Source organism: Apium graveolens, chromosome 2 (genome assembly GCF_009905375.1).
Source record: "Apium graveolens cultivar Ventura chromosome 2, ASM990537v1, whole genome shotgun sequence".
Taxonomy (NCBI): Eukaryota; Viridiplantae; Streptophyta; class Magnoliopsida; order Apiales; family Apiaceae; genus Apium; species Apium graveolens.
Window position 1 is genome coordinate 83,942,981 of NC_133648.1, and position 26,593 is coordinate 83,969,573.

A 26,593-nucleotide genomic window follows, 5' to 3' on the forward strand; every position below is an offset into this window, starting at 1 on the left:
GGCCTAAACTGGGCTTTGCCGAATTTTGCATATTGGTCACTGCACTTGCAAATGATTTATTTTTTATATAAAACTTTTTCTGTTTTACAGAAAACTTTCTGCCCAATTTTGGAAAAAAAAAATCTTCAAAAATAACTTTTTTTCAAAATTTTTTTTGGAGTCACTTCTTTTTTTGGGATTATTAATAATGGCAACAAGTACTAACATTAACAACATTGAAAATATTTAATTAAAATTCATTAATATTTCAAAGTACATAATAACAAATTCGGCATGACCTCTTTGTTTTTAAGTTAAACTTTACCTGTAAAATAAAAAAACCGGCATGACCTATTTATTTTTAAGTCAACCAAAAACTTGTAAAATTTCAAACCAAACCAAACTAAACTTAAAAATGAATGGCTTTGACATGCCAACTACAAACAAACCAAACCAAACTAAACTTAAAAATGAATGGCCTTGACATGCCAACTATAAAAAAAACAAACCAAACCAAACTAAACTTAAAAATGAATGGCCTTGACATGCCAACTATAAACAAACCAAACCAAACCAAACTTAAAAAAATGGCCTTGATATGCCAACTACAAACAAATCAACTAAAATAAATACATCTAACCAACCAAAATAAATACAACCAATCTAAATAAAATACAACCGGGCAAAATATGTACAACTAACTAAAGTAACTACAAGTCACTAATTAAATAACAAACTAGTGTCCCGCTTCTCTTTGTCGAATGCCCCACTCAGAAATGTGTCTAGCAACCCCTTTTGATAACTCGTGCGCCATCCGATAGCGAAAAGTCTGTACATCAACTTTAGGGTTCCACACAGCTGATGGCAAGGAGATCCCGTTGAGCATAGCGTCCATGTACTTGGATACATACACACCACAATCATTGCCACCATCTTGCTTGGGTCGAGCATCAAGACCATGAACCCGGGTATATTTCAATGGAAATCGAGATGGATGCAAATAATTGAGCATATATGGGATCAACTTTTTCTGCAAATAACGGGAAATGAACCTAACAAGTCATTATTTAATTATTAATCTATTTAAAACTACTGGTAGGGAATTAAAGAATGATATTTCACGGGAAATGAACCTAACAAGTCATTATTTAATTATTAATCTATTTAAAACTACTGGTAGGGAATTAAAGAATGATATTTCACGGGAAATGAACCTAACAAGTCATTATTTAATTATTAATCTATTTAAAACTACTGGTAGGGAATAAAAGAATGATATTTCACGGGAAATGAACCTAACAAGTCATTATTTAATTATTAATCTATTTAAAACTACTGGTAGGGAATTAAATAATGATATTTCACGGGAAATGAACCTAACAAGTCATTATTTAATTATTAATCTATTTAAAACTACTGGTAGGGAATTAAAGAATGATATTTCATGGGAAATGAACCTAACAAGTCATTATTTAATTATTAATCTATTTAAAACTACTGGTAGGGAATTAAAGAATGATATAGTTACCATAATGATATTTCACGGGAAATGAACCTAACAAGTCATTATTTAATTATTAATCTATTTAAAACTACTCGTAGGGAATTAAAGAATGATATAGTTACCATAATGATATTTCATGGGAAATGAACCTAACAAGTCATTATTTAATTATTAATCTATTTAAAACTACTGGTAGGGAATTAAAGAATGATATAGTTACCATAATTTAATACTGGAAGGGGTGAGCGATGTTCCCTATTGTGTCTTTGTCGTCCCTAAGAGGATCAATGTTTAGCACTCTCATTTTGTTGAGATTAACAACAAACAAGAACCAATGAGAGCTATCACACGTGGGGAAAAATGCAAAGTCACAAAACTGAAGAGGCAAGCTACCCCCCTTGTTAGCATAATCTCTAAAGAACCTCTCCATTGACTTCTTGGAATCACCTTTTAGGGTACTCGGAGAAGCTTACAATTACAAGTCAAAAAATAGGTTAACATTTATACAGCATAATTGATATCTGTTTATAGAAAAGCAGGTTGGAGCATTTCTATTTGTTTAATAGAGTACCTTCAAGTTAGGACAAAACTCAAGTACCATCGCCATGAAAAAGCTAGGAGCAATGAAATACCGCCTGGGCTTGAAACTTTCAGTTCTGGGAATTTTTTCCCATTTTTCCCAGAGTTTATCCTCTTTAAGTCTCAAGAGCTCACCATAGGCATTGAGAACATCATCCTCCACCCAAAACTCTGGTCGCAAAGTTGTTACTTGGCTATGTGTAAGAGGATAAGTAATGCCCCGCTCACTGTGATCACGCCAAATGTAATCAACCTCTAAACTCCAGAAATGCCGATACAACCACCTCACTTTCTGATTTTTTAGTGGCCTTGTCATATCACCACGCCGCTCAGGACCACCTCGTTTCGCCGCATCCTCCGCCAAATCTTCAATTGAGTCCATCTACAAAATAAACAAAAACTCAATTAGCATATTTGGAACTAGTTAATCTAAGGCCATTTACTTTAAAAAAGAGTTAAGAGTTATTACATCAAACATGTCCCGTAGCTCACTAGGAACAGAAGACTTGCCTATGCCCAAATGTACATATGGAGTGATAAGGGAGGAAGAGGCCTCTAAAGATTCTGGAGTAATAGGCATCTGCAATCCATAAATTAAGTACACATTTAACACTTAGTTTAATCCATTTATAACTAGTTGTAGGGAATTAATCCATTTTAATCCCATTTAGTTGACATAGTAGGGAACAAATAATACCTTTAGTGGAATAGGTTGAAATGTCATAGATCTGTGGAATGGTGTTGAAGTAGTATAATCAACCTGCAATTGGAAGCCGATACATAAACATATTCAACACACGAAGCTAAAATATTTTAGGTGCATAGAATGACAATATTTGTTAAATATTTGTACCTGAGGGGGAATGGATACAGGTGTCGGAGCAGTGGTGGGTGGAACATCAGCAGGAGATTGAACCTCAACCTGCAATTTGAAGCCGATACATAAACATATTCAACACTCGAAGCTAAAAATGTGTAAGTGCATAGGAGGACAATATTTGTCAAAGATTTGTACCTGAGAGGCAATGGATACAGGTGTAGGAGCAGTGGCGGGTGGAACATCACCAGTAGACTGAACCTCAACCTGCAATTACAAGCCAATACATAAACATTATTCAACACAGGAAGCTGTAAATATGTAAGTGCACAGGAGGACAATATTTATAAAATATTTGTACCTGAGGGGGAATAGATACATGTGTAGGAGCATGGGTGGCTGGAATATCACCAGTAGACTGAACCTCCTGCAATTACAGCCGACACAGACATATTAATCGAAGTTCTACGATGCATGAAATGAAAGCTTTTGTTAGAAATTTATACCTCACGTGGACGTTTAGGGGGGACAAGTACTGCGGTATCCTCCTCAGGACCACCAGTCTCATCCTGCCATTAATGTAAATTAAAGACACACAGGTCATTTACATATTCAATAGACAAAATTAAAAAGATCACAAGTTCGTGAATGATAGTTATTAGTACCTCACGAGGACACTTCTGAGAGATAGGGGGCGCTGTCTATTGCGAGCTACTAGGAGCTGTATCATGAATGTCTACCTCACGTGTATCTCCAGCAGGAGGCTGACGCTTAACAAGAGGCTGCTGAATATCTTTTGGTCTGATGAAAGCGGGCCTACTGTATCCAAGACCCTTCCACTCAGTCATTACCCGATCATAATGTACGAGAAAATCGGGAATGACATCATAGAACCAACTAGGAGGGCCGCGCATGTGGATCATGTATGTCATCTTCATAGCACTCTCTAACTACAAATAAATAACGATAATCCATTTTACAAGTAGTTGTAGGGAATTAACGATAATTCACGAGAAATTAACCTAAATAAGTACTTATTTTCATTTTTAATCCATTTTACAAGTAGTTGTAGGGAATTAATGATAATTCACAGGAAAATAACCTAAATAAGTTCTTATTTTCATTTTTAGTCCATTTTACAAGTAGTTGTAGGGAATTAACGATAATTCACGGGAAAATAACCTAAATAAGTCCTTATTTTCATTTTTAATCCATTTTACAAGTAGTTGTAGGGAATTAACGATAATTCACGGGAAATTAACCTAAATAAGTCCTTATTTTCATTTTTAATCCATTTTACAAGTAGTTGTAGGGAATTAACGATAATTCACGGGAAAATAACCTAAATAAGTCCTTATTTTCATTTTTAATCCATTTTACAAGTAGTTGTAGGGAATTAACGATAATTCACGGGAAATTAACCTAAATAAGTCCTTATTTTCATTTTTAATCCATTTTACAAGTAGTTGTAGGGAATTAACGATAATTTACGGGAAAATAACCTAAATAAGTCCTTATTTTCATTTTTAATCCATTTTACAAGTAGTTGTAGGGAATTAACGATAATTCACGGGAAATTAACCTAAATAAGTCCTTATTTTCATTTTTAATCCATTTTACAAGAAGTTGTAGGGAATTAACGATAATTCACGGGAAAATAACCTAAATAAGTCCTTATTTTCATTGTTAATCCATTTTACAAGTAGTTGTAGGGAATTAACGATAATTCACGGGAAAATAACCTAAATAAGTCCTTATTTTCATTTTTAATCCATTTTACAAGTAGTTGTAAGGAATTAACGATAATTCACGGGAAAATAACCTAAATAAGTCCTTATTTTCATTTTTAATCCATTTTACAAGTAGTTGTAGGGAATTAACGATAATTCACGGGAAAATAACCTAAATAAGTCCTTATTTTCATTTTTAATCCATTTTACAAGTAGTTGTAGGGAATTAACGATAATTCACGGGAAATTAACTTAAATAAGTCCTTATTTTCATTTTTAATCCATTTTACAAGTAGTTGTAGGGAATTAACGATAATTCACGGGAAATTAACCTAAATAAGTCCTTATTTTCATTTTTAATCCATTTTACAAGAAGTTGTAGGGAATTAACGATAATTCACGGGAAAATAACCTAAATAGTTGTAGGAAAACAGGTAAAGACTACAATTGGAAACAAGTGAAGAATACCATACCGCATCACCCATCATCTGCTGAGGGTACCAGTCACGGGGCTGTATGATATCGCCCTTAGGGGGTACACAACGAGCGATCCTCATCTTACTTACCCGTCTATACCACTGCATATACTCGGCGAAAGATACAAACCCGCCCTCAACAATCTCCGGCCCGCCCGTAGCCACATAACTCTCCCACTCGGCAACATACTGCTGATGCATAGCAAGACGGTGAGGCCACTGAAAAGAAGACTGTCTCTCCAACCTCAGAACAGCGTGGTCAAACGGATCATCCGGTATATGCTGGCACATCCCAAACTGTCTCAGTACCCTATCAGAATACTGGTACTCAATGATCTCAAATGCTACCAGCGGGATACGACCAAGAGCCATATGACGGCACACCGGGAAATGAGTAGCATCAACATCATCATGATCAGCCTCTCTCTCGTAAAGTCTGGCATACGGCTGCCATGTCACCTAGTGTAGCTGTAAACTGTCCAAATCACCCCGGTAGTTACGTGTATGGTGGTGGGGGTTTACTCTACTAACCTTCACTGGCTCGGCCCACGCGCACGCCCTCGGCCACCGCATCTCCTGCTGAGGCGCAATCTCCGGCCTCCCGGGTGCCAATCTCTCGTAAGCCCACAACATCAATAGCAGACTACACCCGTTAAAGGTGCGAACAGACCTATCAGCCGACAAAGTCAGTGATCTGTACAAGTGTGCCAAAACAGCTGCACCCCATGCATAATCACGAATCTCCGACTCCTCCATCAGCAGCTGCATATACCGGGGATGCACCACGTCCCGCGAAGATGTAGGGAAAAGCACGCCTCCAATAATAAATAACATATAGGCTCGTGTATGCACTCTGCACTGCACCTCAATCTGAGCAGCATCCATATCTCTGGTATCAGCTCTCGCCCCGTACCGGTTCCTCAGCTGGTTAAAATGCAGCCCATCCTTATAGAACTCCCTGCGCTCCTGCTCTGACATAGACGGATCCTCCCAGTTCTTCATGAACCACGCCTTCGGGTGCTCAAGCTCGCCCTGGGTGAGAGGACGGCCAGTAACCGGTTATTCCCAGAATCATATAAACATCCTCCAAAGTAATAGTCATCTCCCCACACGGCAGATGGAATGTGTTAGTCTCTGGCCTCCACCTCTCAATCAAGGCCGTAATGAGTCTGATGTCATTCTGCCGAACCACTCGGGGGTTGCCGAACGCCCCAAAACCATATGCATCCAACAGAGCCTGCTGATCTGGAAGTATATGCCACTCAACCATCCTCGCTGTCAGCTGTCTAACATCTACGGTATTCCTGTCCCCGCCCTCCCAGATCAGACTGCTAATATGGCGGTCCTGCATAGTCAGCAAGGATCGATCAAGAGGTCCACACTCCATGTCCATAGTATCTGCAATATTTTAAACCAAAAAGCACATCAGTACAACTCCAAACAAACAGTAATTACGAAAAAGAAAACAAACATTCTTTCAGCTTAAGAATGACACTCTTCAGCTACTTCTGTGTTTTGAAACTCCAGTTTTCGATATGTCAAAATTCTGATTTTAGTTGGACTAAAACTGTGGCTCTTTCTTTAGCCATGGAACCAGCATTGAGAATCTTGAGTAGAAATTTCAATGTTGTCACTAACAACACCAATCCCACACCTTCTGAATGATAATATTATTTATATGGACTCTTATGACTTGAGTAGTAGATATAAGATTAGATAATGTAGCATGATTCCACAATTCTTGGTTAAATAACTGGTTATACATTTGTTTTAAAGATTCTCTTATTAGATATACATGAAGAAAGAAATTAGTGAGGAATGGCAAAGAATACTAGAATAAGATATTCACAATATTTTTGTATCAATCTGGTGTCTCAACAACTGCAGAAGATATAGGTAATGACAAGTTTAAGAATTCTTACTATGTTCTTATAAATAAATGACATTCTAATGAGTGGAATGCCATCTTGTAGAGTTGCATTATCACAATTTGTGGACATAAAAACTCTATCCAGAATGCAACAAAAAACAAAGTTTACTGTCAGATAAATTGTACTTGAATTCAAGCAATGATCTTAAAATATTGTACTTCACACCTTAACAGTTTAGACAACTGATGTAAAAAATCTCAAGCTTAAGAATGATACTCTTTAGCTACTTACTAATGTAAAAAGCAAACTAATTCTCAGAGGACTTTCATCAAACACTTCATTGGCATTAATAAAAAAATTAGCTTAAAATAAAAAAAACTACAAAATACACACAAAACCCATCTAAATTACCCCTAATTCGAAACCTAATTTAACCTAATTATTAACTAATTTACCCCTAATTCGAACTCTAATTATCACATAATCAACATAATTTCGAACAAATATCACATTCACATAAAAAAATCGAATAGTAATCGAATAAAATCGCACTCAAACTCAAACTCATTGTATAATCGTGTGTGTGTTGGTGTAATCGTGTGTATAAGTGTGTGTATAGCTATAAATCGTTTGTATACCTGATGAACAAGAAGATCAGTGGAGTGGTTGTGATTGAAATTGTCTCAAATCGCTTCAATGTCGCTGATGGTCGTGTTTGAGTGTCTGTTTTTGAGTTTCTGCGTGTATATGCGAGTATCTGTGCCTGAGTTTCTGTGTCTGTGTGTAAGGGAAAACGACTACCGCAATGAAACATTGCGGAGGTATAATATTTGTGTTTATTTGACATTATTAATGTTTAACATTATTAATATTTTCAAATATTCAAATATTTTCATTTATTATTAAAAATATTGAATAATTAAAATATTTAAATATCAAAAATATTTTCCTTTATTATTTTAATATATATTATTAAATATTTAAATATATTAATTTCATTTTAATGTTTCAATACTTTTAAAATATTGAATATTAAATATTTAATATAATATTTAATATTATTATAAAATATTTTATAATATTTTTTAAATATTATATTTTTAATCAGAAATATTAAGAATAATATCTTATTAAATTAATATTTATGTAGTTAAAAAAGCATTGATAAATGAATTAACATAGGAAAAGGGTAAAAAGAGGAATGGAGTATGTGGGCCACTCCCGCAATGTTTCATTGCGCCCTCGCAATGAAACATAGCGACAATAGCGGATCCTAACCATTCGTTTTTTATTTCAATGGTCCTGATTTGTTGGTTGGATAGGGTCCCTATCCAACTATGGCTGTGGATAGGGACCCATGATGTATATATCTTCATAATTATTATATATATAGATGTATAGATGTATTTTTATTTATAAAAAAGTGTTATGTAATATTAAGTATGATAAATAATTTATTGTTAACTAAATTTATAAAAATTCTAATATATTAATATATGTTCTAGTCATATATTTTATTTTATATGTAAGTAATGTTCATAATAATTACTCATTTTTATTTTATAATGTTTTACTTTAAAATATTGATATAAATATAAAAATGTTATAATATTATAAAAAATATCTTTTTATTAAATATATTATTTTATTTCCACTAATATAAAAAATATAATTAATTAAACTCCTTTAAAAAAAAAGAAATAATTAAACTTTTTTATTTATATATTTAAAATTAATAAAAAGAATAATATTATTAATATAACTAATGGTTATAGCTAATGCCAGTGGAGTAAAAATGCTTATAACTAACAGTTTTAGATGTTAACTTTGGAGGTGCTCTTACTGACAAAAAACAAGGCTTTCAATTTGTTGAATTTCGAAGAAAAGTCGAGTGATAGTACTATAACACAACATTATAGCAGTTCTGAAAAATATTTGTTAAATTTCGCAAACAGGTCAAGTGACATAGTTAATAGCACAATAATATAGTAGTTTTGCAAGTTTTATGCAAGTATAATCCTCAATTTAGTGTAAAATGACAGTTTATATAGAATCTGGGAACCTGAGGCCTAGGCACATCAAAACGTTACAGGCAAAGGTTATTGATCCAATGATGGTAAAAGATGCATTATATTTGCACTATTAGATGCTGCTTAAGAACTTGTAATAGAAGGAACATCAACCAAAACTCATTGAACATTTTTATTTACAATATCCGAGTAATTTGAAACCAAAAGGTACAAACTGATTACTGGTTCCTAGCTTGAAACACTATATTCTTCATCTGTAAGACCAAAAATATAATAACCATTTTTTACAACAGTGATATTACAACAATCACCTGAATCAAATACCTAGTATAAATCTCAAGTTAAACTGACGTTAACATCTATAGAGGAATTTGTTAAAATGATATCTTTCGAATTTTTTGCTTTTGGATGGTTGAGGCATTCAAACAGAAGCTTCACATTTAAAGGCTTCATGAATATTAGATCTCGGACATCTGTATTTGATGTCAATAGCTGCTGGAGACATTGATCTCTTCTGCTCCTGCCACTCTTGCTACCAAGATGATGTGCTATCCTGGATGCGTACTTCTCTTGATTGTCATCGATTGAGGTAGAAAGAATTTTCAATTTAAGATAAATTGCCGCACTAATAATAACCTGGAATCATCAATTATGCATTTATAATTAAAAGCAGTAGTAAATTTACATAATTTACAAGTAACATATTTGAACTGCGAAAGATCACATGGTTATAGTCTTGTAGATATACAATAAAATGTTAACAGTGAGCCAAACGCTGGCAGGTGTACAAAACCTCATCAAATGGGGTGGCTTGGAATATTCAATTGTTTAAGTACACATTTCTCAAGATTAGTCATATTCATTAATGATTATTGATTCATGATTAGCCACATCATATAGGCCAAAAAATAACCAAAGGGCAAAGAGTATGCTCGGAAATGGTTAGGAGATTAACTACATAAAATTTTTAATACAGGACCCAAGTGAATACATAGGTATTCAGCTTGTTTGAGTTGGAGAATATATTTTTATAGTTAGGAGAAAAGGTAAAAAAGACGAACTAACATTTAAAAAGATCCATAACCTCTTTTTTTTCCGGTTGTCAGCAAGGACGGTTCTTTAGACAAAATATACAACTATTATAGAGACACTTCAATGAAGAGCTCATTTTCTAGCTTGCTTATATAAAAACCAAAAGCCTGAGGTATGCACATGGAAAAAAAACATACCTCACATGTCCCTGGGCTTGTATTTATGGCACTTTTAATACAAATTCTTCCTTCTTGCACTTCACCATCAGAAATCATTTCTTCCTTCTCTGTGCTCAATTTTTCCTCAGGTGTCAGTGCAGCAAGATCATCTAATTCATTGTACCACTGCTGGGCAACACCAACCTGCAAAAATCCGCAGTCAAAACAACGTAATAGGATCTTACTAATATTTGAAATGAACGCATATAAAAATGAGTATAAAGATAATATAATGATTTCTCAAATCAATAAACACTTTAATTGGTAAAAACCTTCTCCAAAGATTCTTCCTTTTTCTTTGCTTCCGGCACTACAGTAGCAGTCCCTCTTGCTTGCCACCATACATAATCTTCTTTTAATGGCTCTACAAGAACAGTATCTTCGGGAATATCGACAATCAATTGTATGTCAATTCTACCTGTAGAAAGTAAAAAAAGTAAACAAATTTTCGTTTGCCCTGTCATGTCAGACATAAAATCTTATCTGTATCATCACAAAGTATGTTCTATTTTCTAGTTTAAAGGAACTAACAAACCATCGAGTATATTTATTAAGAAATAAAAGGCGGACATATTTTGAAGGAAAATCATTTTCAGAAAAAGTATGTTGAGAATTAGTAATTGCCAAGTAGAGACAGTTCTTAATATCAAATACTCCCTCCGTCCCTCCCAAATGTTTACATTTGGGTGGGGCGCGGAGTTTAAGAAAAATGATAAAGTAGTGGAGAAAAGTTGAAAAAATAAGTAAAGTAGTGGGACCGATTAATATTATATGTATAAAGTGGTTATAGTGGAGGAAAATAGTGGATGTAGTTAATTTAAAAATTATAAAAACTTTACTATTTTTGGAAAGTTTTGAAATGTAAACAATTGGATGGGACATCCCAAAAAGGAAAGTGTAAACAAATGGGAGGGACAGAGGGAGTACAATTTTTACATTAATATAATGAAACTTAAACAGAAAACTACCAGGCAACAAGCTGAATTGTTGAATATGATCGTTTCGACAAGACGTCTGTGCACCACTACAAGATCAGCAGTATAATTTTAGACATGTACAGATAATGGTGCGCTAAACATAAGAACCAAAACAGCACAGTGTCGGGGGAAACTTTACTTACACAGCATAAACTCTCTCCAAAGAATATGAACACCAGTAAGGTAGTCCAAGAATTCCAAAATTTGAGAATTGGAAGCTTGCAACTGATCCAGATGTCTTGTTGAGTTTTAACAAACGCTGACCAACTTCAAATGAAAGTCCTATTAGAACTTATTGGTACAATGTGCAATTTGATAAGAAAAGAACAGAGCAATGTAAATATGAATTGTGAACCTGCATCACAGACAACTACATCGTCCTGATATGTGGCCATTGATGACATTAGACTAGCATACTGAACCCCCTCCAGTGGACAATCAGGTCCAACCTGCTGCTGCAACCATTCTAGTGGCATCTGCTTCAAGAGGGCTGACTTCTCTAAGATCATTTGTCCACATATCTCCCAAATTTTTGAAAATCCTTCCGGGACTTAACAAGTTAGACACGGTTCCAAATTGACATATACTGATATACATAAGAAGCAGGCCTCAACAATTATGGACACATTTCATACCTTTAACAACATCTTTGATATCCCCAGAAGCCAGGTCCATAATCCACAAAGTTTCCAAGCTGCAAATGACCTAATTTTGTAAGTATCATAACGGTTGAACTACATAATAGTATTATCATACTCTGTGCTCCATATTAAATTATATACTTGTGATTTACAATAGACAAAAGAGGCCAAACAATGACTCAACTCACTTTCCACTACAATTATGTTTCTATAAGATAAAAAATATGATCAGTTTTCTGCTTGCTTTCTCCAACTCATGTATAAAAGAACAGCACAGGAAGTAAGAATTAATTAAAAGGAGCAACTCTAGGTCTTGAAAAAATCAAGATTCATGTTTCTGATCAAAAACATCCATGGAAGCTTCAATGGATCCATAAGAAGATTGACTTTATGCTGACTTCAGCCAAACAATTTGCCTTCCCGTCCCTTCATTCTTAATTTACACAAAAAGGTTGGCATAGGGTAAGACACGGTAACATTCGAGATACTGAACAATAGAAGATGCAGGTCTCACTCAAAAATTTAATATAATATAAAATTGTATCTTGCATTACTTTCTGTGACAGGCTTCTATATAGGATATGAAAAGATTGTGTTTGAATTTTAAAAATACATTACTACCGACACCTATCCTACCACAACAAAATAAACCTCATATAACAACTAGAAATAACATCATAATAACTACAACATAATCCCCGGTCTTAAGATGGCTATAGCCCTCCAGTTACAAATTTTGTTAAACTAATCAAAGTTCTTAGTCTCACTCCTTTATCAATTATATTAATTATCTGCAAACATTATTACCTGCATATCAATATATTTTTCGAATGTGAACATTTTAATTACTCTTTCGATGCAATTATTATCTTGGATTGCATCCTGAAACACACTCAACAGATTTTGCATTCATTTACTATGAAATGTGTATCCCCGCTAGTCACTTCATCGGATGTATAGATTGCAATTACAATTTACATGCATATAAAATATATATAATATTGAAAAGAACAGAACATAACAAAGTATTGATTCACCATTTGGAAAACTAGCTATTATAATCTTTTGCCACTACTCCCGAAATGTAGAGGCATGCCGCCCTTGTAAACAAATATATATATAATATTCAAAGAAAACTCTTTTGCAGGAGGATACAAAAACCTACTAATTACTTCCTTCTACTAATTAATATGATATGTACATTACCTGTGTGTGAGAATATAGAGATCATCAACAGATTTCATCATGTGCCAAGGATACAAAATGGTTTTTGAATCATATGTATCAGATTTTATGACAGGATCATTGCTAGGCCAAATCTTATCCACGATCCAGCTCCACAAACTGTATCTTTTGTTACTAATGTTGCACGCCGGGTACAATGTTTCGACAATCCTTCTCTCCATGTCAGCTCTCCTGATGGCATGGTTCTTGATGGTGAAAAAAGCAAGTAACATGATAATGTAAGATTTGATTAAAAAAATTGAGTAATTAATTTGGAACAGAAATATAAAATCAACAAACGAAATGGACAATCAAATTTGGAGTCAAGGCTGAAGAGTAAGATTAAAGAAATTAATACCAATGGAACACGCCTTAACATATAAATCAAAGTTTGTAACACACTCTGTTCCCAAAAAAATACCATTTGTGAGCTAATTTGTTGTTCCTCGTAGTCTGACTTCAATTACTGGTCAGCTTTAAAAAACAATGTCTAAAGCTTCAAATCATGGCTCCGGTATCAAGTGGTTAATTCTTATTTAATAGTAAATAAGACCTCGTAAATTCGGGGAAGGCATGGAATACATATTGTTTCCTTCAATTGTACATACACTTTTATCTGCTTTAACATGTGATTTTAGCTCTGTTATAGAACATAAATTTATACTAATTTCTCGAAGTTCACAACTTTGTTAACTTAGCATATCTAGTGTTAATTAGATTGCTAATAATTCAGCATAATGAATGACATTTCAATATGTTTATCAGTTGCACAGTTAAAATGAAGAGACCCTCGCATAACATTATGAAGAGACTTGAAATGGCCATACAAGAAAGCAAAGTCAATGAGATTGTAGGCTATACCTCTGAGTCAACAAAATATAAGCAATCCTCGGCAGTATGATAGAACGAAGCTGCAGGCCTGTTTAACTTGGCCGACTGAAACTCGCCATCCTCAAAACCGGGAGAAGCCCCTATCTGAGATTAGAAGCGGCAACTGAATGGATAATGTTTCGAGTTTGATAACAAATAATTCAGATTCATTACTGAATGGATTAGTGAATTTAAATCTCATACATACACTTTCTAAAATTTCTCCACGGCCATTTGATACAATAATGCGATGGTGATTGCTGTCTGAAAGAAACAATCGTTCATTGCTTTCATCAACTGCAATGCAGCCTGCAATAGTGCAAATCACATATTTGGAGAATTGTAAGATATAATTTTATCCAACAAAATTCACCAAAACTAATGTCCTGGCAAGGTTTACAGGTATCATCAATGATTGATTCCGCTTTTAAATAGCGTAAGTCTGACAGTTCCAATAACTTCAAATGTTCACATATGCATCCCAATCGGTTATATAGCATTTCCATACTGTGGTTCAGAATGAACATTCCAAACAGGGAAATGCAAAGGTTGAAATAAAACGTTGTAACATTGAGCATACTTCATAAGAAAAAATTAGTTGAGATCAATGTAACATAATCTAGCTATCAACAGTGTGATTTCTGCTCAAGCAAGTTGGCAATTTTTATTTCTAAACAGAATACATAATGGAATTCTGAAAGAAAATCTACGTACTACATATCCCATCATCCTTTTTTCTGTCATACTAAAACTTCGTAGCAAGATGTGTATATCTCTTGTGCTAAATTGTAACATAAGAAGACATGTGATTAGATTCAGCAAGAACGTGAGACTCTTTGCATGTTCCCTTGTGTCATTAACTGTGACAAGAATAACAAAATATATACACTAAAGCCAAAAGTCCAAGTGCAATTCCATAGTGCAAAAAGAATACCATGACACCAAAATATAGTAAAAAGGAGTAATAAAATAAACTCATGATTGTAAATTCTGAATTGCTGGAAAAGTGAATATTTAAGGAAACATTTACCTGGGAAGTAAAGAAATAAGTTCTGCAACGAAGAGCAAAAAAATGGTTCCGGGATGACTTGAAATGGCTTTACCCAACTGCTTTCCAATTTATTAACGATCTTGTTATTGTGTTGTTGCACATTTAATTTCATGATGGCTGTGGATATGACATTAGGGACAAGAAAACATGAGTAAGCAGATTGTTCTTTATAAACCAAGGAGGAAATAAGGTAGTGTAAAAATGAAGAAGATTTACAAGAAAAGAAATGTAGAAAACATCAGATAAGACATTGTCCCTTATTACGGATATAGACAGTCCGATGAAGATAATTAGATATTGTAAACAATTTATGTACTTGATAATCAAAGTTTTAATGGTTAAATATAGTTGAACAAAATAACAGTTAAATAAGTATATGGATATGCCACAATACATACATACTGTCAAGTATATAACGAGCTATAATTATAAATACCGCAATGAAAAGTTTTGGAGATTGAAGAACTCGAAATAGTATGCCGAGAAATAGATAAATATAAAAAAAATTGCTGAAATTCCTAATTGGACGAAACAAACGAAATAAAGAGTGGGCATACCATTATCAATAATACCAATATCTACATTCTTCTCATTAAAGATCTGAGGACATTTGAAACCTTCAAATAAGATATAGCATGCCCCTTCTAATACCTACAAACAAACCGATAAAGGTAGAATGTGTGCAATGGAAAAATTAGATAAAGGTGCTCGTAAGAAAATATGATAATTAATATATAACATCAAAGCAATTGTTTCAGGCTACCATTTATAATGTGCATTACGTGCACTTTTGCATGGTCAAATTCTTACGAATGGGACGGTTTGTGGTCTCATTGACATGTATGGAAAATATAAATCACTATGAGCTGCAGCCTGCAAGAGAGGAATTACCTCCCCAATCTATTTTAAGTAAAGCCACAACTTCTCTACGTGCCCAAACTGAGTTACTCTCCAAGTTAACTTATTAAATATTTGTCTTTAAATATTTGTCTTTCAGCTCAAAGTATCCATATTCCCACACATGTCAATCAGACCACAACCCACATAGTGACAAACTACTATGTTCAGTTCGTACAATTTGACTATGCACGTGTGCACCCCAATCCACATCATTTAGCTCATGCACTTATTGCACTAGCATAATCTTGGGAATAACTGACAAGAAAAAAGTGGGGTAATTGTCTAAGGTTAACTTACATTACATCAACCTAATTGAACTGTTACATTATGGTAAAACCAAGCTTAAGAAATGAACCTTAAGGTTGTGGAGTTGAAGCACTAGAAAATCGCAAAGTGATTAGAATATCAGCTAGGAACATAAACATAATACATAGGTAAAGCTGCTAATAGAAAAACAATTCTAAAGACCAACTAACATGTATCGCACCTCCGGAAAATTATTAGTCGACAACAGAATGGGGAAGGTAATGAATTCTCTCATTATACTCTCGAGTAATCGCACAGTAAATTCATCAGAAAAAATGGACTCGTTCGATTGAAAAGCCATAACATGAATTGTAGGATACCTGGAAAAACGGTATTCAAGGTATAGTCAGTAACATGTTTCATTGAATAAAAGCTTAGTAAAAATCTAAGCAGCTAACAGCAACCTGTCTATGATATTCCTCTACCTCTGCTGAAGTGCTTTTACATGTTCAATCATGATAACAGATTCATTGTTTAGTTCCTCCGGAAATGCACCACCAAGAACTAAGAAAACGCCATCTCTTTTAGGTTTCTCCTTGTTGCCCTCAAATTTGTTCAACCAATAATGGGAAGGGCCTACATTCACGTCAAAATGTTAAACTGAAGTAGCATGTTGAGAGAAAAGATCTCAGTGGCATTTTTTTCACTCATTTACACACGCCACGCACATTGCTGACTAAAATTAGAAAAATGTGTTTGGACTGCACCAAACGAACTAAAATCTTCAAAACAGCTAAATTTAAATTACCTTCAATCTTGTCTAAACTAGATGCGATGAACGACAATAAGCCATCTTCATCCACAGACTTGTATTTTTTCCGAGACACAGTTGAAAACCTGAAAGAAGACTACCGAATGAATGGCTGACCAAAACAAACTACCAAATCAAGTAACATCTAGATACACAAGGAACAGAAATATATAATTCAAACTAAAAAAAACCAAGCACTTCACCTCCGCAAATCAAAATAATTCTCTTTAACATAGTCATCAATGGGGGGACATACTACACTAGCAAATGAAATCGGGAGAGCGTGTAAGCGGTTGTTTCGAGTGGATAGTCCATAAAAATAACCTAATCATCAAATGCAACAACTATTAAAACTTTACTCAAATCACAAATTAACTAAATTTCAGCTTCATTTATAACACACACAAATCGCAAAGTAAATCGCAGCTCACTGCATATACATTAAGACAAATCGAAGCACACAAGAGTTTGAAAATGACAAGAAGAAACATAAATTAGCAAAGAAATAAAATAAGAGATAATAATGAAATAGAAGTATAACCTGGAAGATATCGAGAGATTTGTCGAAAACGACGCAATTGAAGAGCTGCCATTTTATTATTTGGGGGGTTTATGGGAGGTTTCTTATGACCTTTCTCTGTATATGTGTGTGTGGATGACCTAAAGCTCAAATTCTAAAATCGGTTTTTACTTTAGAGCTTTTAAAATATCAGATTTGTTTCACGGTAAAACGGAAAATTAATTAAATTTGATAGGGAGTAATAAATTTTCTGGATATAAAATTGTTCCCAAAATAGTTAAAAATGTTAGAAATCTAAATCTATTTATCCATCCATCTATCTATCTATACTATATTATTATAAGCATAACACCCTCTATTTAGTAGTTGGTCGGTTGTTCGGTATAGTTATTTGATATGGTAAATAACAGATGTCTATACTATACTATTATAAGTAGAACACCCTCTGTTTAGTAGGTCGGTTGCTCGGTACACGGTAAATAACAACAGTCAGATCTAAAAACAGATAGATGGAAACCATGAGATATGATAATAAAATAATATTATATTAATATTTAAACTGCTCTCATAAATTTAAGGTTCGAATCCCGCCAACAGCGTATTAAATTTAAACTTTTATATTTTTTATTTTTAACAATTTCTACTTTATTTTCAGTCAAGTCTTAAATTATTATAAAACATATATTGTTATAACTTATTATGTTCTTCAATTTATTTTTCAACTTTTGAAAATTATATTATAAAATATATTATTAAAAATTATTGAGTGTTAAAAGCAATCCGTGCATTGCACGGGTTATATGCTAGTATACTATTATAAGCAGAACACCCTCTATTTGGTAGTTGGTCGGTTGTTCGGTACAGTTGTTTGGTATGATAAATAACAATCGTCGGATTTAAAGACAGATAGAGGGTAATCGTTTGATGGAACTTGATGTAACTTGTCGCTTAAATGCGGTTTACCTTGTTTCATGTGGTTTGCAGGCTATTACGTGAGCTCGTAGGGTTTACCCAGTGCGCACCCAAAGGGTAGCGGATGCGGGTTACCTACGATAAAAAAAATTATATTAATATTTAAACTGCTCTCATAAATTCAGGGTTTGAATCCCTTCAACGGCATATTATATTTAATTTTTATATTATTTATTTTTAACAATTTCTACAGGTTCAAGATTCGAGTCCCGTGAACAATATATTATATATTATATTATTTATTTTCAGTCAAGTCTCAAATTATCATAAAACATATATTATTATAACTTATTATATTTTTCAATTTATTTTTCAACTATAGAAAATCTATATTAATATATTAATAATTTTTAGATAAAATATATTATTAAAAATTATTCGAGTATTAAAAGTAATATGTGCATCACACTGGTTATATGCTAGTATATAATAATAACTATATAATAGATATGTGAGTAAGAGAAGATCTAGAAGAAAATATTGTATTCATTCAAGTGTGTGTAATCATGCTCACATATGGTGCCTATTTATAAGCTTACAGGTGAAAGGTTAAATCTATTTAAAAAATCAAAAGTCATATGAATACAAAAGGCCAAAAGTCTAGAGTTAAATTTTGGAAAAATCAAAAGTCTAAAGACTTGAAATGCCAAAGAACATCAACATTATTCATAACACCCCCCCTTGAATGTCTGTCATATGAAGTAATGTCTCTTGAATATCCGTTATATGAAACAATGTCTCGTTATAACCTTACTGGAAAAATCACGTGGGTAAAAAACCTAGTGAAAGAACGAGAACATTATTTCATAATGCGCACATGATGCTGCCTCATTAAAACCTTACCAGGAAAACCGTGTGGGAAAAAACCATGGTTAAGAAAAAAAGAGTGCAGCGCGCATATATCTCCTCCTGATGATTATGTAGCATAAAATCTTGTAAAATGTCTTAGATATAGTTGTTTATAGCGCCTGGCCTGGTAAAGTAAATCATTAGTGTATCTCCATTGAGTTGTGTAGTGTATAACTTCAATCCTTCTGAATAAACCACATATTTTAATGTCATGTTAGATCTTCAATCATTTCTATATACAAAATTGACTATTCTCAGGAGTTGCCATAAGCACAATATGATTATTCGAAGTTCCTGCAATTGTTAATTTCATAATATTCCAAAATAATAGCATCATCATAATATCTGATATATATTTTTTTCAAATAAGACCAACGTATGAGATTCGAAGTATATACTTTGCACCTAAAAAATCAATTCAAACTTTTTTGAATACGTTGGTGAATATCAGTGAAAAATATTTGTGTACCTTCGGGACTCCTATTATTTCAGATTGGGCTTGCTTTAATGCCTGCTTGTAAACTTATTAACTAAATTGGGACATTAAAAATAAGATAAATCAATATCTTGTTAAATTATGATGTGTGGTACTCCAGGACCAAAAATATTATTTTCAACTTTTCACAGTGGTGCTTATCATCTTCCTTCGGGAGGGGGGATTATGTTTATGAATATTGTATGATCTCATGTCACAAGTGTATAATCATGTATTTATTATCCTTCCGGAATTTATATCTAATCTGTTGGGTTTCGAGCACATAAACGCAACAGAATCAATAATTAAAAACGTAAAAAATGAGAATTTTAAAACCCACAGCAGGATCCATGCGAAAAACATATATTTAATTCGTGGATCAGATTATTTACCTTAAAAAACTTTACCAATTGGTTGACTAATGAAGATCCAAAGTTTGTTCAATCACCACGCATCCCGCTCTCGCGATCTACGCTCTATCGGTATCCACACGAATGCTTGAACTCAAGGATTGGATGTGTACTATCACAAACCCGTTTCTTCTTGCTCTCTCCATCTTCTCTCTTGGTGGCTAGGGTTTTAGTAAAAGTCTGGCTTGCAAAATCAGCCACACAAGAGATATTATATAGAGAGTAGAAAAACGAATTATAACTCTTAACTAATTATGAGTTATTATTAATTCGAAATTCCTATTTGTATTATAATTAAGTCTCACTTAATTATTTACCAAATAAATTTCATAATTAATATTAGTAAATTCGAATATCAATATTTATCTAATTAATTAAGTCATACTTAATTAATATTATGAATAATTCGAATTACTTTAATATAATTTAAATCCAATTTAAATTAAATAATCCTTCAAGCATTCTTATTGTGTGACCCTATAGGTTATTATTACGTTGGCAACGAATTTTAAATCTAATTTAAAATCGCAAACAATGAGCGGCATCCAGTAATACATCATTGCTACCCAAGTAATAATAATTGAATTGGTGATCGATTAAACCTTTTGTGAATAATGTACAATGTAATATAATCCCTTTAACCAAATATTATAGATTAAACTAGAGGCATGTAATGTGTCATCCTCATCATAGTTTAATCCAAATTTCTTAATCGATGAGTAGACTATCATATCACATCAACATTTGAGCGTGGCCACACATTTCATAGTCTAGCTCACACAAGAGGCCAATAATATCACTCCTAAAATAGGAGGGTTAAATCACATCTAGATCATTCATATTTCTCATACGATTTATAATATACCCAATTTCCACTTTTATCATTATCCGGTCAAAGATAACTTTTAATGGAATCAATGTATATTAATTCTTGTATAGAAATATAATGACTTCAAGTCTAAGGACCATTACATCATTATCACTGTGAGAATTACTTATGACACAACAGACATGTAGAATCTCACATTGGGTCTGTCCAGCACCATGTACATATATATATCTGCTTGTGTTTTTGATTTAGTATCACTATACCTATGATCAATGAGATGTGATCATCAGTCAACAAACACACCAGTCTTAATGCATTATTATTGTCCCTTAATAATAATGCACGACTAGGGACCTTTAAGAATATTGATACTATTCTCGTAATCTCATTTCTAAGTCACGTACTTAGAGATATAGAATTGTATATCATATTCTAAGGACATTTATTCATCTAACATTTATATCGCATTAAATTAAGAATTAATAAATTATAAAGAGAATAATCGATAGAACATAAACATTAAAAATCCTAATGTCTTAAACTAAAACATCATAGTGTTGTCTCTATGGCACGAACACTAACAATCTCCCACGTGCACTAGAGTCAATCACCCATGTATCTAATACTCATGGAACTAGTATGACCATCGTACTTCTGCTGCGACAAAGCCTTAGTCAGTGGGTCTGCAACACTATCATTACTATGCACTTTACATTTATATCTCCTTATTCATTAATCTCATTAATAAGGCGATATTGCCTAAGGACATGCCTAAATAGTCTCCATGGTTGTTTCAAAAAATATCAATATATTCGGCTTCCATAGAATCATCAATGTTCATGTTGTGAACTATTCAAGCTAACATCAATTATATTTAGACAAAACACAAAGTAGACATAAACTCGTAATCATCCTTGTATGTCCAAAAATTAGGTTCAGAAACTAGTATCAGTGTAACCCTTTACAACCAGTACCCTATCTTCTCCATACACCAAAAATAAATCTTGAGTCCTCTATAGTACTTAAGAATATTCTTGAAAACTATCAAGTGACCCTCACCTGGATTAGACTGGTATATATTCGTCATGCTCAAAGCATACGAAATATCAGGATAAATACATATCATTGTACACATTATAGATCCAATTGCTAAAACATATGGAGCTTTCTCAAACGTCCCTTATCATCTAATGATTTAGGGGGCAATTATCTTTTGAGATCACTATCCCATGAGACATCGAAACATATCCTTTCTTTATCTCCCGCATCCTAAAATGATGCAATAAATTGTCAATTTATGTACTCCGACTAGGTCGATTAATCTTTTCAATCAATCTCTATAGACCTTGATCCCTAATATATAGGTAGCATCGCCTAAGTCTTTTATCGATAAACTATTTCTCAACCAAGTCTTAACAGCCTGTAGAGAAAGTATGTCATTCCTTATTTGTTATATGTCACCACGCATCCCACTCTCGCGATCTACGCTATATCGGTAGCCACACGAATGCTTGAACTCAAAAATTGGATGTGTACTAGCACAAACCCGTTTCTTCTTGCTTTTTCCATCTTCTCTCTTGGTGGCTAGGATTTTAGTAAAAGTCTTGCTTGCAAAATCAGCCACACAAGAGATATTATATAGAGAGTAGAATAACGAATTATAACTCTTAACTAATTATGAGTTATTATTAATTCAAAATTCCTATTTGTATTATAATTAAGCCTCACTTAATTATTTAACAAATAAATTTCATAATTAATATTAGTAAATTCGAATATCAATATTTATCTAATTAATTAAGTCATACTTAATTAATATTATAATAATTTGAATTACTTTAATATAATTTAAATCCAAATTAAATTAAATAATCCTTCAAGCATTCTTAGTGTGTGACCCTATAGGTTATTATTATGTTGGCAATGAAATTTAAATCTAATTTAAAATCGCAAATAATGAGTGGCATCCAGTAATACATCATTGTTACCCAAGTAATAATAATTGAATTGGTGATCGATTAAACCTTTTGTGAATAATGTACAATATAATATAATCCATTTAACCACATATTATAGATTAAACTAGAGGCATGTAATGTGTCATCCTCATCAATGTTTAATCTAGGTTTTCTTGATCAATTAGTAGACTATCATATCAAATCAACATTTGAGCGTGGTCACGCATTTCGTAGTCTAACTCATACAAGAGGCCGATAATATCACTCCAAAAATAGGAGGGTTAAATCCCTTCTAGATCATTCATATTTCTCATACGATTCATAATATACCCAATGTCTACTTTTATCGTTACCCAGTCAAAGATAACTTTTAATGGAATCAATGTATATTAATTCTCGTATAGAAATATAATGACTTCAGGTCTAAGGACCATTACATCATTATCACTATGAGAATTACTTATGACACAATAGACATGTAGAATCTCACATCGGGTCTATCCAGCACCATGTACATATACATCTGCCCGTGTCTTTGACTTTAGTATCACTATACCTATGATCAATGAGATGTGATCATCAGTCAACAAAAACACTAGTCTTAATACATTATTATTGTCTCTTAATAATAATACTCGACTAGAGACCTTTAGGAATATTGATACTATTCTCGTAATCTCATTTCTAAGTCACTTACTTAGAGATAAAGAATTGCATATCATATTCCAAGGATATTTATTAATCTAACATTTATATCGCTGTAAATTAAGAATTAATAAATTATAAAGGGAATAATCGATAGAACATAAATATTAATAATCCTAATGTCTTAAACTAAAACATCATAGTGTTGTCTCTAAGGCACAAACACTAACAATCTCCCACTTGCACTAGAGCCAATCACCTATATATATAATACTCATGGAACTAGTATGACCATCGTGCTTCTACTGCGATAAAGACTTAGTCAGTGGGTCTGCAGCATTATCATTACTATGCACTTTACATTTATATCTCCTTAATCATTAATCTTATTAATAAGGCGATATTGCCTAAGGACATGCCTAAACAGTCTTCATGGCTGTTTCAAAAAAAATATTAATATATTCGGCTTTCATAGAATCATCAATGTTCTTGCTGTGAACTATTCAAGTTAACATCAATTATATTTAGACAAAACACAAACCAGGCATAGACACATAATTATCCTTGTTTATCCATGAATTAGGTTAAGAAACTAGTATCCGTGTAACCCTTTACAACTAGTTCCATATCTTCTCCTTATACCAAAAAAAATCTTCAGTCCTATTTAACTACTTAAGAATAATCTTGACAACTATCCAATGACCCTCACATGGATTAGACTGGTATCTATTCGTCATGCTCAAAGCATACGAAATATCAGGACAAGTACATATCACTGCATACATTATAGATCCAATTGCCGAAGCATATGGAGATTTTCTAAGATGGCCCTTGTCATCTAATGATTTAGGGCAGTTATCCTATGCGATCACTATCCCAAGAGACATCGTGACATATCCACTCTTTGCCTCCTGCATCCTAAACTGATGCAATATTTTATCAATGTATGTACTTTGACTAGGTCGATTAATCTCTTCAATCTATCTCTATAGATTTTGATCCCTAATATATAGGTAGTATCGCCTAAGTCTTTCATCGAGAAACTATTTCTCAACCAAGTATTAACAGCCTATAGAGAAGGTATGTCATTCCTTATTTGTTATATGTCATCTACATATAATACTAGGAATGTCACATGGATCCCACTAACCTTCTTGTAAACACATGGTTCATCTTCATTTTGAATAAAGCCAAAACCTTTGACCGTTTCATCAAAATGAATATTCATTCTCCTTGAGGCTTGCTTCAATCAATAAATAGATGGAAGTAACTTATAAACTATCTTAGCAAACTTTGGATCGACAAAACCCTCAGGTTGTTTCATATATACAACTTGTTCAAGGCTCCCATATAAGAAAGCAATTTTGACATCCATTTGCCAAATCTCATAGTCAAAGTAAGCAACTGTTGCTAACAAAATCCTGATGCACTTGACCATAGTAACTGGTGAAAAAGTCTCATCATAGTCTATACCATGAATTTGTTTGAAACTTTTTGCCACTATTCGCGTCTTATAGGTCTGTAAGTTACCATCCATGTCAGTTTTCTTCTTGAAAACCCACTTGCACCCTATAGGCTTTACCCCTTCGAGTGGATCAACTAAAGTCAGTACTTTATTTTGATACATGGATTCCATCTCGGATTTCATGGCCTATATCCATCTCTCGGAGTCTGAACTGTTCATAGCATCTTGGTAGGTGAGAGGCTTATCATTATTCATAAGCATCACATCACCATCTTGAGTCAAAATAAATTCATAATTTCTCCCGGGCTCATGGTAAATCCTACTAGATCTACGAATAATCTGTGTTTCTTGGATATGATTCCTTTCAACATTTTGATGTACATCCTGATCTTATTCCAACTTTGGTTCAATGTTATTATGTGGTTCTCGATCTTCATCGAGATGTATTATCCTCCCACTGATTTTCTTAGAAAGTAGTTCTCCCTCAAGAAATACAGAGGCCCGAGCAACAAACACTTTGTTCTCGGAGGGATTATAAAAACTATACCCTAGTCTCACTTGGGTATCCCACAAAATAGCATCTATCTAATTTTGGTCCAAGCTTGTCAGAGGCTAAACATTTTACAAACGCTTCACGTCCCCAAATTTTCATAAATGACATGTTATGACATTTATCACTCTATATCTCAAACGGAGTATTTTGAACCACTTTAGTCGGAACTTGGTTAAGTGTATATGCAGCCGTTTTTAGAGCATAACCCTAAAAACTGAATGGAAGATCCGCTTGACTCATCATCGATCGCACTATGTCTAACAAGGTACGATTTCTCCTCTCAGAATATCTATTCCAGAAGGAGTAAGTTATGATACACTATCACACTCCTTTAAAAAACTCTTGAAATTGAGGTTTAAGTATTCCCCTCCACGATCTGATCATAAAACTTTTATACTTTTTCCTTGTTTTCTTTTCTACTTCGGCCTTATATTCTTTGAAAATTTCAAAAGAATCGGGTTTGTTCTTCATAAGAACCACATATCCATATCTACTAAAATCATCAATAAATGTTATGAAGTAGTATAAGCCACCCCTTGCCATCATACGCATTCGACCACATACATCATTATATATAAGTCATAATCGTTCGGTGGCCCTTTCACCTGATCAGGTAAAAGAAGCTTTAGTCATTTTGCCAATGAGACAAAGTTCGCATCTTCCGTATGATTCAAAATCAAACTTATCCAAGTATCCATCTATATGTAACTCATAATTACGTTTCTCATTAATATGGCTTAACGACAATGCTAGAGGTAATGTTTGATTTGAGTCATCTTAAAACATATAAATTGTTAACTAATTGTGCAACATTATAGGCCTTATCATTGAAATAGAATAAACAACTATTGTTTATTTAATTAAAATGAAAACCTTTCTTGTCCTGACAAGAAATTGATTTAATGTATCCCCTAAAGGCAGGCACGTAATAACAATTTATCAAGTTCTCAATCTCGCCTAT

The 26,593-nt window shown here is 33.3% G+C and overlaps 1 protein-coding gene and 1 long non-coding RNA gene across 3 annotated transcripts; both read right to left on the bottom strand.

The window, feature by feature from the left end:
• Window positions 1-2,910: 2,910 nt before the first annotated feature.
• On the bottom strand, window positions 2,911-3,450 carry LOC141706001 (uncharacterized). The gene is made up of 4 exons (XR_012568565.1): window positions 3,386-3,450; window positions 3,241-3,306; window positions 3,078-3,146; window positions 2,911-2,984 (listed from the first exon to the last, which is right to left on the bottom strand). It is a non-coding gene; the product is annotated as an uncharacterized LOC141706001 (long non-coding RNA).
• A 5,679-nt stretch (window positions 3,451-9,129) lies between these two features.
• On the bottom strand, window positions 9,130-17,564 carry LOC141707594 (uncharacterized). 2 transcript variants are annotated; one of them, XM_074510831.1, is made up of 17 exons: window positions 17,498-17,564; window positions 17,160-17,280; window positions 16,954-17,042; window positions 16,631-16,781; window positions 16,387-16,525; window positions 15,557-15,650; window positions 14,979-15,116; window positions 14,157-14,257; window positions 13,940-14,053; window positions 13,061-13,284; window positions 11,849-11,907; window positions 11,569-11,754; window positions 11,357-11,480; window positions 11,205-11,260; window positions 10,509-10,654; window positions 10,216-10,380; window positions 9,130-9,622 (listed from the first exon to the last, which is right to left on the bottom strand). In XM_074510831.1, the coding sequence occupies exons 1-17, from the start codon at window positions 17,547-17,549 to the stop codon at window positions 9,323-9,325; spliced, it is 2,259 nt and encodes a 752-aa protein (XP_074366932.1). In that variant the 5' UTR covers window positions 17,550-17,564; the 3' UTR covers window positions 9,130-9,322. The 2 variants fall into 2 exon arrangements, with proteins under 2 accessions (XP_074366932.1, XP_074366931.1); XM_074510830.1 differs by lacking the exons at window positions 16,954-17,042; window positions 17,160-17,280; window positions 17,498-17,564 and having other exon boundaries at window positions 16,610-16,746.
• Window positions 17,565-26,593: the final 9,029 nt, after the last annotated feature.